At 46.4% G+C, this 15445-nt stretch overlaps 1 protein-coding gene across 2 annotated transcripts in view; it reads left to right on the plus strand.

The window, feature by feature from the left end:
- Window positions 1–15445, plus strand: part of Klhl22 (kelch like family member 22) — a 41790-nt gene that overhangs the window by 18004 nt on the left and 8341 nt on the right. For both annotated transcript variants that reach the window (XM_055610306.1, XM_055610307.1), the window contains exons 3-5: window positions 779–944; window positions 5504–6222; window positions 12816–13008. In XM_055610306.1, the coding sequence (XP_055466281.1) occupies window positions 779–944; window positions 5504–6222; window positions 12816–13008 (1078 nt within the window). The remainder of the gene's footprint in view (window positions 1–778; window positions 945–5503; window positions 6223–12815; window positions 13009–15445) is intronic.

The following is a 15445-nucleotide window of genomic DNA, read 5'->3' on the forward strand; positions in this document are numbered from 1 at the left end:
ATGTTATGTTATGTTATGTTATGTTATGTTATGTTATGTTATGTTATTTTTGCTTTCTCTATATAGCCCTGACTATCCTGGAACTCATTATATAGAGAGGCTGGCCTCAAACTCACTGAGGTCCATCTGCCTGTGCCTCCATGTGCTACCCTACCTGGCTTATATGTTGTTTTTAATATCTTTGTTTGCGATGTCTTTAGGAAAACATATAATACCTTAGTAGATAATTTTGCCTGACCAGTTATAGTGAAGCTTCTTGACTGTCAACAAGAAAGGCAACTAGAACCCGTGTGGAGGGCTTTTCGCCTTATGTCACCTTAATTTTCTCTGTCTTTCTATTCTGCCTCAATACTCCACATGTGGTAAACACTCATTAAATATATGGAATACAGTGACTCTCATCCCTTACTTACTTGTCTTTTGCCCATTCTTTCCAAACATACGTGAATTACTGCTGTCTGACCTGAGAACTGCAGCGGTAGACGATGCAGCAGGCAAACAGGCCCTGGCCTGCTCCCAGAAAATGCACGTAGTGTTCCTGGGACCATGGAAAGGAAGCCAAGTGATTTCCAGGGTGGATGCCAGCGTGGTCAGGCTCCTTCCATAGACTGACTTTCCTTTGCAGACTGTTTACTCAGAGCACAGAGCAATCAGTGTTCCCACGCGCAGACTGTTTCCAGCCAGCCCCACCACTAACCCTCGTTCACTTCTGAGTGCTTTTTGTGGCTCACACTCAAGTCCTGACTAACTCTCAATGCCTTGTCTCGTTGCCTTACAGAGGAATGTTTGCTGGGGGATTGAAGGAGATGGAACAGGAAGAGGTCCTGATCCACGGCGTGTCTTACAATGCCATGTGCCAAATCCTACACTTCATATACACTTCTGAACTAGAGCTCAGCCTGAACAATGTGCAGGAGACCCTGGTTGCTGCCTGCCAACTTCAGGTGAGTGTTGCCTTGTTGAGCAAGAAGATTCCTACTCAAGGGGGTCTTCCCCAGATACCTGTGAAGACTGCTGGTATGAGATAGGTCAGGAGGGCAAGAATACCAAGTAATAAAGGACACAGGGAGGCCGCCTTGCTGTTGACCTGGAGAACTAAAGCACAGTGGTTCCAAACGCCTTGGTCTGCCCTCTTCTGTCCTTGACTCTTTTTATACTTAAAAAAAAAAAGTTTGTTTGTTTTATGTGTATGAGCATTTTATCTGCATGTATGTATGTATACCATGCATGTGCCTGGTGCCTGTGGATGTCAGGAGAGGGCATCGGATCCCATAACAGTGGAGTTTCGGATGACTATAAGCCACCATGTTGGTGTGGGAGCAATATGTAGTTTTAACTGCTGAGCCATTTCACCGGTCCCTTTTCCTTTCTAGATGATCGTTTGTTTTTACTTTATTTTATATGTGTGCCACCTGTATACACTGCCTGTGGAGGCCAGAAGGTATTAGGGCCTCTGAACCTGGAGTTACAGGTGGCTGCGGTCAGCTGTGTAGTTGTTGGGAATCAAAGCCAAGTCTTTTGTAGCAGCCAGTGCTCTTCATTGCTAAGCCATGTCTCCAGCCCCATCTTCTCCCTCATTTTTTGAGAAAATCTCACTATCGCCCAGGCTGTCCTAGAGTACATTGTAGTTTAGGATGGCTGATGTCATGGCAGTCCTGCCTCAGCTTCCGGAGTGCTGGCATTGCAGGATGAGCCAGCATTCCCAAATTGGCTCCCAAGCCCTTTCCTTTTTTTATTGCTTCCTTCCTTTGCCTTGATTTCCCTGCTAGGAAAAACATCACAGGTTGGCTAACCCTGAGGCCTGTGTTTGTGATGCTCTATATTCTGTGAGGGCTAGCAGCTTTTGAGAATCGCCTGCCCTGTAGCACATACAAGCTTCTCCTGCCCGCCAGCTGTGCTTGTCCACTCTTCTCTCGCTTTCTCAACAGTCTTGTAGTGTTAACCACACACAGGCCTTAAATTCACAGTGTGCCCTCAGCCCCAAGCTCCTGGCACTATAGACATGTACCACAGTGCGTGGTCCCTTCTCTCCGTCTCTGTTTTTTTATTTTTGTATGTTTTGTGTTTTGCTTGTATGTATGTATGTGAACCACATGCATGCCCGGTTCTGGCACAGGCCAGAAGAAGATGATCTGGAACAGGAGCTACAAATGTTGTGGCTGGTGGGAAACAAACCCAGGTACCCTGTAAGAATGGCAGCTGATCTTTTTTAACATTAGGAAAAAAAATATATATTAGCTTTCTTTTATGTATTTGAGTGTTTTGCTTGCACAGCATATGTGCCTTACACCTAAAGATGTCAGAAAAAGGATGAAGTCCTCTAGAGTTGGAGCTGAGGATGGTTGTGAACCACCATGTGGGTTCTGAAAAGTGGACCTAGGTTCTCCTCAGTCAAACACTCATACACATAAAATCCTTTTTGTTGTTGTTGTTTGTTTATTTGAGATAGGGTTTCTCTATGTAGCCCAGGCTATCCTCAAGCTCACAGAGATCCTCCAGCCTCTGCCTGCCAAGTGCTGGGAATAAAGGCGAGAGCCACCACACTCGGCCACATAAAATCTTTACATTTAAAAAAAAAAAAATATTTTTATAGGTTTCTTTTCATTTTGTTTCCTTAAAAAAAAAGTCCAAAACTAACTTTTAGGTAAAGCAGCTGGAAAAAAGAGGGAAGAGACAAGGAAGAAGACTGGTGACTCCCTCCAGCAGAGGGCCTCCAGAGTTCATGGCCGCAGCAAGGCAGGGAAGATGGACCCAGTGACCTGCCTACTGCAGAGGCCCAGCTACTCCAGAGCTGAAGAGGCAGAGGGTGGCTACTGAAGAAACCCAGTTTCCCCACCTATGTTCAGCAAAGAGGCTAGAGAGAGGGCCCCAATGGCTTCTTCAGGGGGAAGACAGAGTTCAGTCCCACAGAAGGCCCCTGAGTGGGAACGTGAGACAGTGTCCCATTAGGTATGCTAATACCAAGCCAGGCTGGCGAGGGAGGCCAGCCGCTACCATGAGCTGCAATGATAGGAGTATCGGGAAGGAGGGGAAGGTGAGGGGCAAGCCAGATCGTTTCTGTACCAGTTTGAACATAGGCAGCATTGTTGTAAAACAAATTTTACTTGCTAGAACTTGGTAGAATCTGCAAATCAAGTTTAGCCTTTGCAGCTGGTGGTTGCCCCCATTTGATGTGTCTTAAACTAGACCTGGTGACTCTTTACAGTGTCCTCTGATCAGGTCTTGGCTCTGAATCCTAGCAAAATCAGCCTTGATTGCTTACTTTAGGCAAGTACTTTCCATTCTGAATCTGTCTGGTTGGAGTTCGTGGCTGTATCTATTTGGGATTCCACCCAGCAGAGGGCACACTGCAAGAAATCTTGGTGCAAGGGGATGGGTTATTTCTAGGGTGGCACTGCTCATTCCTACTCAGGGCCATTGGCTCTTACATTCTGCCCTAAAACTTTGTCTTCAAAGCTCAGGCCCATGGCAGAGGTAATATTTTAGGGAAAAGAGGAAGACTAGAAACTGGCTAGGGAATTAAACAATGGCAAATGAAGATATTCAGGAACCACAGAGAACCGTGGGAGAGAATCCAATATGGAGTATGATTGATTGTAGGTGTCCATTCAGCCCCTAATTAGCATATTATCTGGCAAGCAGGCATGTCTTTTTAATCAAAGTGGTGCACTTGCCTGTAATCCCAGCACTCGGGGAGGCAGAGGCAGGTGGATCTCAGTGAGTTCTAGCCTGGTGTACAAAGCAAGTCCAGCACAGCTAAGGGCTGTGAAACACAGAGAAACCCTGTCTCAAAAACAAACAAACAAAAGAATTCTAAACATGTATTAATTGACTTAAAATATTAGTAAAAATTCTCTGTATGCAGTAGTTAATTTGTTGGTAATACTAGTTGAGTCAGAGATAGTTGTCTTGTGGTATTCTCAGAGAACTGGTTCTAGGACTCCCTGTGGCTACGAAAGGTCTATAGCCTTCTTATAAAATGGAGTATTGTTGATAAGTAACTTTCTTATATGCTCCTTGTATACCTTAGATCATCTCTAGATTACTGTAACACCATATAAACTAAATGCTACACAAGTAGTTGTTATACTGTCCTGTATCAATTGATGTGATAAAGCTGGGCATTGAGGCACTTTAATTGAGTACTTGATCTTAGTACCTGGTAGGTAGAGGCTGGCAATTCTCTGTGAGTTCAAGGGCAGCCTGGTCTGCAGAGTTCCAGGACAGGCAAGCTACATAGTGAGATCCTGTCTCAAAATCAAAAATAACAGCAAACTGTTGTGGTAATGCACACTTGTAATCTAAGTTTGGAGGGTTGGAGGCAGGAGAAGTCATCTGTAGTCACTGTAGGGCTAGGCTGGTATATATAGTGAGTTTAAGGACCACTTGGACTATATATGTATAGCTAGACTTTATCTCAAACAAAAATGTTTATATATAATCTATAGACCGTTTTACCCTCTGAAGTAGAACCTGTAAAGAGCTACATACTGCATTTCTGGTTTTTTTGGGAAGACTCAAAAATCTTGTTTTCCTAAAGAATATGCTGGATGTAGTGGTGCACTTGGGAGGCAAAGACAAGCTGCTGTGAGTTTGAGGCCAGCCTGGGCTACTTATTGAAATCTTATTTAAAATCAAAGATTTTATCTGTAAATAGTTTGTTGTACAGGAAGTTTTCCTTTTGTCTTTGTCTCGTTTAACCTTGCCTATCAAGTCCGAGGTGTTCCTGAACAGCCCTCAGGGCTGTGTTGTGTTACCTTCGTTTCAACTTCCTCTTTCCTCAGTTCCTCTTTGGCTTGCTTTCCTTCCTTACAGTGCTAGGACTGGTAATGCTGCCCAACTGGGAGTCCTGTACCCTCTGGAGTGGGGTGGGTCTCTCAGCCCAGGCAGAGGCCCGAAGATAGCTTGGCAACTTTTCAACAAGTCTGGTGAATGTCTGGAGATGCCTTGCTGTTAGTTTTAAGTGCAGTGGTCAGTGGCGTGAGGCCTGGGCCTGGCAGGGCATGCTTTGCAGCTCCAGCTGATGTGTTCAGAGAATGCTGGCTGAGGACAGCCATGTGTACTTTTAGTTGTAGCTCCTTGGCTCTTGTAGAGAATGCCAGTGGCAGGGAGTGGCCACAGGCTCCTTCTAAAAAGTGACAGTCTATAACAGATCCTGCTTCCTTCTTTCCCACCTGCACTTTGGCTCTGAAAGCACTGTCTGTGCTGTGGTGGTGTTTGTACTCATCCTCAGGCTGTTCCTTCCTACTTTGTCCTTTTGTAGATGAGGGTTGAGGGTATGAGAGGTTACGGCCACACATGCCCTGTGTTTGTTTAAAACGGAGCAGGTTTTAAATAAGCCTGTGGGAAGTCCCAATTTTCTGTCAGAAAAGGTTGGGGACAGTTGAGAGAAGAAGGGCAGCTATAAGGACCAGCCAGCTATGTAAGGCTTGTCTCCGCTGTCATCCTGTCTCCCAGATGCAGTTCTCCAGCTTGGTCTTGAGTAGTGTCCTTCTTTTTACAGATCCCAGAGATTATCCACTTCTGCTGTGACTTCCTCATGTCCTGGGTAGATGAGGAGAACATCCTTGATGTCTACCACCTGGCAGAGGTCTTTGACCTGAACCGTCTGACCCAACAGCTAGATGCCTACATCCTCAAAAATTTTGTGGCCTTCTCAAGAACTGACAAGTACCGCCAGCTGCCCTTGGAGAAGGTCTACTCCCTCCTCAGCAGCAATCGCCTGGAGGTCTCCTGTGAGACTGAGGTGTATGAAGGAGCCTTGCTCTACCATTACCCCCTGGAGCAAGTACAGGCTGACCAGATCTCCCTGCACGAGCCCCCCAAGCTCCTAGAGACTGTGCGGTTTCCCCTGATGGAAGCTGAGGCCCTCCAGCGTTTGCACGACAAGCTTGGTCCTAGCCCACTGAGGGAGACAGTGGCCAGTGCCCTTATGTACCACAGGAATGAGAGCCTGCAGCCCAGCCTTCAGGGCCCACACACAGAGCTGCGCTCAGACTTCCAGTGTGTTGTGGGCTTTGGAGGCATTCACTCCACACCATCCACAATCCTCAGTGACCAGGCTAAGTACCTGAATCCCCTCCTGGGAGAGTGGAAGCACTTCACTGCTTCTCTGGCTCCTCGAATGTCCAACCAGGGCATTGCAGTTCTCAACAACTTCGTGTACTTGATTGGAGGGGATAATAATGTCCAAGGATTCCGAGCTGAGTCCCGGTGCTGGAGGTAGGAAAGGGCATCGCCTTTGTCATTAGACTGCTCCATGGTGCAGGAGTTGTGGGTTATGTGGGCTGTTGAGGAGACACGTTATCAAGGGTGTGTCACTACAGGCCTGGTTCCTTCAGCTGCCTTTTACATGAGTTACAGCTTTTCTGGGGGGATACCTGTTTCACATAACAAAGTCCAGATGATTTCAGAGGAAGTGGACCACAGTGAAATAAGCAAAAGGGGCATCAAAATTGCCTTCTTGCCCTCTGTCCCTGCTACCCAGAAACCTGAAGCCCAGCCACCTATCCTTGTGTCTGGCTGTCTGTGCTAAGGGAGCATGGGTCATTATTCAGTAAGGAGATGAGGAGTATTGTGTGGGCTGGGGTAGCTGTTCTTGCCATCTTCAGCCTACCTCTTCAGTATCTTTTTTTCAGTTTCTTTTCTGGTCTCTGCTCCTTTTTCCAAATTGCCAGCCAGGATGTCTTCCAGATGTTGCCTGCTGGAGCCCACATCTGAGTACAGAGGAGTAGGAAAGACCAGGAAGCATCATTGAACCTTCACTCAGTTTCCCCTTTGCCCTGTAGTCAGACAAGTACATACTCAGTAGATACTCTGTGAGGAGGCAGTTTTTCTTGAGGGGGGTTTGAGGATTGTTTTCATCTGTAGGTTGCTTCTAGCTGTGGTCCTAGAGATCTGTTTCTTTGGACAGAAGAAGAGACACTAGTTCAAGTCTCCAATGGCCTCAGCTACCAGTGGATTTTGAGGGTCCTCTTTATCATAATCTTGGTGCATTTTTTTGCATGTGGGAACCCCTGCCATCCCTGGTCCCCACCACAAGCTAAGATGATGTTGAAGAGGGCAGTTCTGTGCTGGGTGCTGATGCTGTTCATTGTGATATTCAAGTTGTCTTTGGCTGTCACGGTGAAGCTGGTCTCTGGCCTGACCCTGCCACATGAATCAAGCAAGCGTGGTGATACTGACCAAGAAGAAAACAGCCTTTTCTTGGTCATTTCTGATCTGGCCCTAGGAAGCAGACACCTTTGGTAAACTGTTGAGACTTAAACCTGCCTATAACACATTGTGATTAGATAGATGTTGGAATGGAGAGCTCAGAAAGAAGGAAATGACTCACTTCCTCTCTAACTGAGTCCTGTCTCCGGTGAGTAGGGATGAATTTGGCTGTCCTCAGGTCAAGCCTGAGGGCTCTTCTTCCAGCTGTTGGGCTGGAGTCACCCTGCCTTAGCCAGTCAGAGCTGCAGAGCAGGTCTCTCCAGAGTACTGACAGCTGGGAGCCGAGCTTGGATCATGGCAGATGGGGTCGAAGGAACAGAAATGTATAAGGTTGGCGGTGTCAACTAGGGCCAGGGCCTCCCTGCCAGCTGACAGGGTGCCTGTCATTTCTACAGAATGAAAGCTTCCTTTACTTCCTAGCCATCTCAAACCTTGCAAAGCTGGGGGTGCAGCTCAGTGTTGCATGCTTCCCTAGTATGTATAAGGCCCCAGCTTCCACCCCAGCACTTTTGTGGGTTTTGTTGGTTTTTTTTGGGGGGGGGGCGGCTGTCGAACTTTCACTAGCTGAGTAGTGAGAATGACCTTGAATTTGTGATCATTTTGCCTTCATCTCCCAATTGCTGGGATATCACAGTAACTGAATCCCTAAAGTTGTGTTTGCTTCTTTTTCCTTTTCACAGTTCACTGGATTTAAAATTTATAAGCTCTTAGACTATCAGAAAACAGTATTTTACAATAAATAAGGTTTTGCAATCTGAGGAGACGGTGTTTAGCAGGTATGACCTAGAGCTCTGATGTAGAAACTGAAAGAAATTGTCTTGGTACTTTTTTTTTCTTTGCATTCATATATACAAATATATTGGCTATGCAACATCTAAAGCAACTAGTTGATAAGAGAAAACATTATTTTCTGCACACTTTGAGAAGCTTAAAACCCAAGATCATACAGTATGTGGGGTGTACCCATTGGTTTGTCCTCCGTGAGGGCACATGGCTATGTACCAGCACTGAACCTGGTGTCACATCGTGGCCCAGGACACGGAAGGGAGAGACCAGGGATCCAGAGTCACACAGTTTTGTTTTTGTGTTTATTAAAGACAGAGTCTTAACAACAGCAAAACGAACAAAAGAAAGAGAAAAAGCAGGGTGGTGGTGATGGTGCACTCCTTTAATTTCGGCATTCAGGAGGCAGAAGCAAGTGGATTTGAAGCCAGCCTGGTCTACAGAGCGAGTTCCAGGGCAGCCAGGGCTACACAAAGAATATCTCAAAAAACAAAAACAAACAAACAAAAAAAGGTGGGGTCTTATTCTGCAATCCTGGCTGGCCCATAAATCTGCATAAACCAGATCCTCCTGCCTCTGCTTGCCTAATGCTAGGGTAGGAGTTATGTGCAAATGAAACAGACTTCTCAATGACCCAAGCACGTCCATAATACCTTCCCAAACTGCCACGCTGAGGACCAGACCTATCTGGTCGCTGTGACTATGATGACACACCATAGCCAAAAGCACACTGGGGAAGAGTTTATTTCACTCATAGTTCCATATCGTTGAAAGTGAGAGCAGGTACTCAAGTAGGACAGAAGCATGGAGGTAGGAACTGCTTCAGACACTGTGAAGGAGAGTTGGTTACTGGCCAGCTTCCTATGGTTTGCTCAGCCTGGTTCCTGTCATGTATAATGGGCTGGGTCCTCCCACATCAGTCACTAATTAAGAAAATGCCCTGCAGGCTTGTCTACAGCCTGATCTTAGGGAGATATTTTCTCAGTTGAGGAAGCCTCACCTATGACTCTACCTGTGTAAGGTAGGCAGCACAAGGCCTGGAATCTTTGCTGCTTAAGAGGCTGAGGCAGAAGGATTATCAGTTCAGGATATGCCTGGGCTACTGAGTGAGTTCAGATCCAGCCTGGGAAATTTAGTGAGACACTGTCACAAAACAGTGAAAATAGGGCTGAGCCTAGTGTGGTGGTGCATACCTTTAATCTCAGCACCCATAGTTCCAGGCCAGTCTTGGCCATATAGCATAGCCAAGTCCTGGCCAGTCAGGCTTACACAGTAAGGCCTTATTTCAAACAAAAAGAGAACGGTGGGCTGGGGATGGCATAGCTCAGTGATGGAAGCTTGATAGTATGCACAGGTCTATAGGTTTAATCCCTGGTACTTCATTGTATACACCACCACACCACTAACAGTTATGGAAATACTGAAAAAACAAAAAGCAGAACAAAAAAAAAAAAACAAACAAACAAGACCACTAGATCATGTTTGAACCTAGATTTTACCTCTCAGTTTATAATTTGGCAATTCAAATATGTGAATTAAAATTATCATCTTAGAAAAATTTGGCTGCTATAACAAATACAAGTAGGTAGCTTAAATACCAAACTGCTGTTCTCATAATGTTGGTTCTGGAAGGTCAGCTGATTGAGTCTGTTGAGGACCCTTTCTCACTGTGTCCCCACATAGTAGAGAGAGAGAGTTCTCATCTCTTCCTGTTTTTTTGTTTGTTTGTTTGTTTTTAATGGTTTTAAATGGTTTTTATAAACAGTTTCTCTGTGTAGCCCTGGCTGTCCTGGAACTCACTCTGTAGCCCAGGCTGCCTTCAGACTCACAGAGATCTACCTGCTTCTGCCCTCCCGAGTGCTGGGATCACAGGCATGTGCCATTGCATGTGGCTTCATCTCTTCTTAATAGGCACTAATTATGTCCCAGAGAGCTGTCAAAGTGGATTTGATGGCTTTCACATGGATTTTTTTGGAACACAGGACTCAGTCCATAGTACTGTTAGGTGAATTACCGTTACATGTACTACTGAATTTTGGGCTGGGGAGATGGCTTAGTCTGTGAAGAGCTTGCTTCACAACCATGAGCACTTTCATTCAGATCCCATAAGACAGTCCAGGTGTGGCAGTGCTCATCTAGAACCCCAGTATGTGGCAGGAGGGGCCTGCGGGCCTGTGGGCCAGCCAGTGTAGCCAAAGTGAGCTCCAGGTTTGGTGAGAGACTTACAAAATACAAGGTGGAAAGTGATAGAGGAAGACCCTAGACATTGACCTTTGTTTTCAAAAACATCTATTTAGTGTGTGAGTGTGCACGGGCCATAGCACTTAGATTAGAGACCAGAGGACAACTTGTAGGAGTTTGTTTTCTCCTTCTACTCTGATGGTTCCAGGGATAGAACTCAAATCATCAGGCTTGGCAGAAAGCACCCTTATTCACAGAGACATTTTTTCCAGCACTTGAAGCTTATTTTTAACTAGGAAAAATATTACTTAACAAAATCTATTCTGACTAAAAAAAACCCTAAAACCAGGTGTAGTGCACACCTGTAATCCTAGTATTTGGGAGGTGGAGACAGGAGGGCCAGACTATCGGGGAGTTTGAGTCCAGCCTGAGACCCTGCATTAAAATAAAGAAACAAACACTCAAGAAACCAGTGATATGGCTCAGTAGGTAAAGGTAGTTGCCACATAAGACTGGCAGTCTGTATTCAATTCCTGGAAGCCATTCAAAAATGGAAGGAACAGACTTCACACAATTGTCCTCTGGCCTTCCCACGCAGGCCATGGCATGCATTGTCATCCCCTCCCAGTCAGGAACACACAAACATACAAACAGAAACAAAGTAGAAGATGCAAACAGAAACAAAGTAGAAGATGGCGTCAGCAAAGAGGAGCTCGGCCAGCTGAGCATGGTCATGGATGCCTGGAATCCTAGTGCTTGGGGCACTCAGGCAGGAGGATTGGGGTATAAAGGCCTGCTTGGTCTACTTAGCAAGTTCAGGGCCAGTCTTAGTTATGACTAAGACCTTGTGAGTGGGGAAGAACCTATAGTTTCAGTGTGTGTGTTTCCTTAAGCCTGAAGCAACAAGATCCAAGGAAATTGAGCCTAAGAAGCTGAGGCTGAGCCAGGGGTGGTGCACACCTATAATGCCAGCACTCGGGAGGCAGAGGCAGGTGGATCTCTGGGAGGATTTCCACAGAGAAACCTTGTCTCAAAGAAAGAAAGAAAGAAAAAGAAACTGAGGCTGAAGACCGAAGAGAGACAGGTACAAAGCTCCAGAGAGCGTTCTTTAACTGTGGTGGGGAAGCAGAGTCTGACATGGCTGAACTGAAAACAGGGAGGAGAATGAACAGGCATAAAGAAGGCCAGTGTACAGGAAAGGCAGCAGACAGCTCCATCTACCCAGATGGCAGGTTTGTCAGTCTGCTTCGTGAGACCCTGGCTCAGTTTTTCGAAAGGTATTACTGGAGAGATCGCTCAGCTGTTAAAAGAACTTAATGCTCTCCAGAGGACCTGGGTTTGGTTCCCAGCACCTGTAAGTTGGCTCACAAACATTTTTAATGGAATCCAATGCCCTCCTCTATCATTTAGGCCTATATGCAAATAGAGTACTTATACATAAAATACATAAGTATTTAAAATTTTTTAAGGTAAAAAGAGGGCTGGGAATGTAACTTTGTTGTAGAACACTTGCCTAGAGTCCATAGTGTGGCAAAGAAGACAGAAAACGGACTCAGGCTCTGGAGAGACTCGGGTGTGGGCTCAGGTGTTTCAGAGTGTAGAGCATGGGTTTTGCTGGTGTTGTTGGGAGCAGAAGGACATGGGGAATGTAGGGCTCTATTGAGGCCGGCTAAGTGAACTTCCAGGTCGATCTGAAATACAGTAGAGACCAGTGGGTGACAGGTGGAATGCTGTGTCACGGCGAATACCCTGGTGGGGAGAGGAAGCCTTGTTTAGGCAAAAGTGATAAGAGGCGTAACAAAAGGGCTGAGTGAGGTTGGGCAGCAGTGACAGGCTGGCTCTGCAAGCCTGGATACTGAGAGTGGCATGGTGTGGCTGGAATCAGGACAGTCAGCTGTAGTAACCGTGCTTGAGAGTGCTGCTCTCAGCAATGGATTTTAAAAGGTGCATGTCCCTCCCTTCTTGCCTCAGACCCTTTTCCCCCATGGATCTCCTGCCTGATTATCCCCAGGCTAGACCCAGCCCAGCAGCCTTCCTGCTCCTGAACAGTATCCTCTGGCTTCATGTAGTCAGCATCATCTTTTTCCTTCAGTGGGTTCTATTTCCTTTAGTGGGGTTCCCTGGAATCTCCCAGGAGCCTCCCCTCTGGTGACCAGAGGTTAAAGTGAGAGTTGACTGCCCATTTTGGCAGGGATACCCCGAGGGTGTGAGGTGGATAAGACTTCCCTAACTGGGCTGAGGGGCACTTAGGACTGTAGGAAGAACAGGGTGCACAGGGTGGAGGAGGCTGGAGTAGCCATCTGGGTGAGTCACTGTAATTTTGGCCTTCCTGTACACAGTTGAGAGGAAGGTGGCCGTAGAAACACCTGTTGGGCAGCCTGTGATGGATGTTGGTATAGATACCCACCCTATCGGCTGTACCTATAAGGTTCCTGGCTGCATTTCTAGGCCATGTTGTAAGTACCCTGTGTTCCACGAGTCTGCTGTCATGGCTCTGGATCCAGCAGGTCCTAACTGCCAGGATGGAGGATGCTCAGACAAGGCTGCAGCAAAGAAGTGGGGAGTAGGAAGTATAGGCCTGAAGGGCAAGTTGCTCTCCTAGTCATTATGACATACTGTCTGCATGTCCTTTGAAGGTATGACCCAAGGCACAACCGCTGGTTCCAGATCCAGTCCTTGCAGCAAGAACATGCAGACCTGTGTGTGTGTGTCGTAGGGAAGTACATCTATGCTGTGGCTGGCCGTGACTACCACAATGACCTGAATGCTGTGGAGCGCTATGACCCTGCCACCAACTCCTGGGACTATGTGGCCCCACTCAAGAGGGAGGTAAGGAAGCCTTCCGATAGGCACCCCTCAGGTTTCTTCCTGTGGGTTGTACTCTGAGGCCCAGGTGTCAAGGCTGGTCCTGGTCCAGGGTCAGGGAGTCAGGCCTGGTAGGCAGAGGCTTTGTCTATCCCAGGACCCTGTATGGAATGTATTGGCAGGCCTATCAGGACCGCATTCAGCATTCTGATTTCATTCTTCAGACCATTGCCCCTTGAGAGTTTTCTGTGGTGAGAGTGCTACTCACCTTGTCCCCTTATCTATTACTGACACAAGCTGGAAGATTTCCAGGTATTTCAAAACACGGGGACTCCAAGAGACTGGAGGGCAGCCTGACTCACAGGTCTTTCAGATTCCTCTACAGGAACGCAGAGCCGCTGGACCTTCCAGAGGCCACAAGATAATTTGGAGGTTTTATCTTTATTAAAGACAATAATAATCATATGCATAGTATTTAGTTTAGTCCAGTTTAGAGATATTTAAAATTATGTATATTTAAATTATATTATGTATATTTAAATTAATTATATTTAATTATGTATATTTAAAATTATGCAAAGGTAAGCTTTTCTTTTTTCTTTTTGGTTTTTTGAGACAGGGTTTCTCTGTGTAGCGTTGGCTGTCTTAGAACTCACTCTGTAGACCAGGCTGGCCTCAAACTCACAGAGATCCGGCTGCCTTTGCCTCCCAAGCGCTGGGGTTAAAGATGTCTACCACCACTGCCTGGCTGCAAAGGTAATGCTCTATGAGAGTGCTTCTTATTCTTTTTATGGATCTGAAGTACTTTGTGCTAGCCCCAAACCATCTGTGGATCCTGAGGCAAGAAATAGGTCTTGAGCCAGGCGTAGTGGCACACACCTGTAATCTTAGCACTGGGAGGCAGAGGCAAGTGTATCTCTGTGAGTTTGAGACCAGCCGAGTCTACAAAGCAAGTCCAGGACAGTCGAGGCTACACAGAGAAACCCTGTCCTGAGCTCCCTCCCCCCCCAAAAAAAGACTGACCTCAGTGGATTGGGATGGGGATCCTCTGCCCAAGTCACAGCAGAACAGGCACCCAGCCATGCTGTGCCAGACCTTGCTCTTCAGCTTCTTTGCAGGGAAGGGAGCCCTGCCCAGTTCTGGGGACAGGAGTAGATTCTGCATAGAGAGTGTCTGGGATCTTTTGAGGTCTTGTAGATTCTATTCCAGGAGTTTGGGTAAGGGCTTGACCTCTGTCTGAGACTGTGGGCAAAGCTGCACATCTTCATCTTGGCCACAGAGGAGCACTCTTGAGCTTCACTCAACTTACTTCAGCAATTAGTAGCTTTCATTCCTTCAGGCATGTGGTCACCTCTTCTATTAACCAGCTACTGTGTACTAAATCATGGAGATGCAGTGGAGACAAATGACAAACCCTCCTCCACCAAGTGGGTTGCAGAAGAGGCTCATTAATCACCCAGAAACCACTGAAGTAGTTACAGTTACAACAAATAGATGAAGGAAATGAGGAAGGCCAAAGTGGAGGAATCAGGACTTTTGAAGGATGAGGTAGAGAGGTGTTATTTGGGAACTGTCTATCTGACTGTTGGAGCAAGGCCTGAAAAAAAATTAGCCATTTTCAGTACACAAAGGACCTCCCAGGACAGGGGGTTACTAATCTGTTTTGAGAGGGACAGGTTTGAAGACTCCTTGTGAAGAGCAGAAAGCCAAAGGAGCCTGAAACTGAGTATGGAGGGCAGGGTTGGGACCTTTGTTAGTCTAGGGCTGGACCAGGCCTGTGGAAGTAGAGGGAAATGCAGGACCTAGGAGTGATTTTGAGGTCACTCAAAGTAGTTCATAGACTTAAATGTAAAACACGACCTTTTAGACAAATGAAACTAAGTCGGAGCCAGATGTGGTGACATATGCCTGTGATCTCAGTTCTAGGAGACAGGCAAGAACAGCTCAGCAAAGTTGAGACCAGCCTGATCTACATGGCCAATTCCAGGGCTTCATAGCAAGACTATCATTTTAGTTTTTTTCCTTCTGGTTTTTTGAGACAGGGTTTCGCTTTGTAGCCTTGGCTGTCCGAGAACTCACTCTGTAGACCAGGCTGGCCTGGAACTCACAGAGATCCACATGTCTCTGCCTCCCTGAGTGCTGGGATCACAGGCATGTGCCACCACACCCAGCTGCAAGACTCTTACCTTAACCAAAAAGACAAAACAAAAACAGAATACAGACTAGGTGAGTTTTTAAACTTGATGCCAAACACATGAGCCATGAAAAAGAAAAACTGATAAATTGGATCTCTTTAAAACCAAAAACTCTTGCTGGCAAAAGACCTTTAAAAAAAAGTGTATTTATTTATTTGTGTGTGGCAGGGGTACCTGTCAATGTCAGAGAACAGCTTTCAGGAATTAGTTCTCACATTTCACCATATGGATCCTAGTGATCAAACTAGGGTCCTTGGGGTGGGCAG

This window comes from Psammomys obesus, unplaced genomic scaffold (assembly GCF_907164565.1).
Source record: "Psammomys obesus unplaced genomic scaffold, mPsaObe1.curated_primary_1811, whole genome shotgun sequence".
Lineage (NCBI taxonomy): Eukaryota > Metazoa > Chordata > Mammalia > Rodentia > Muridae > Psammomys > Psammomys obesus.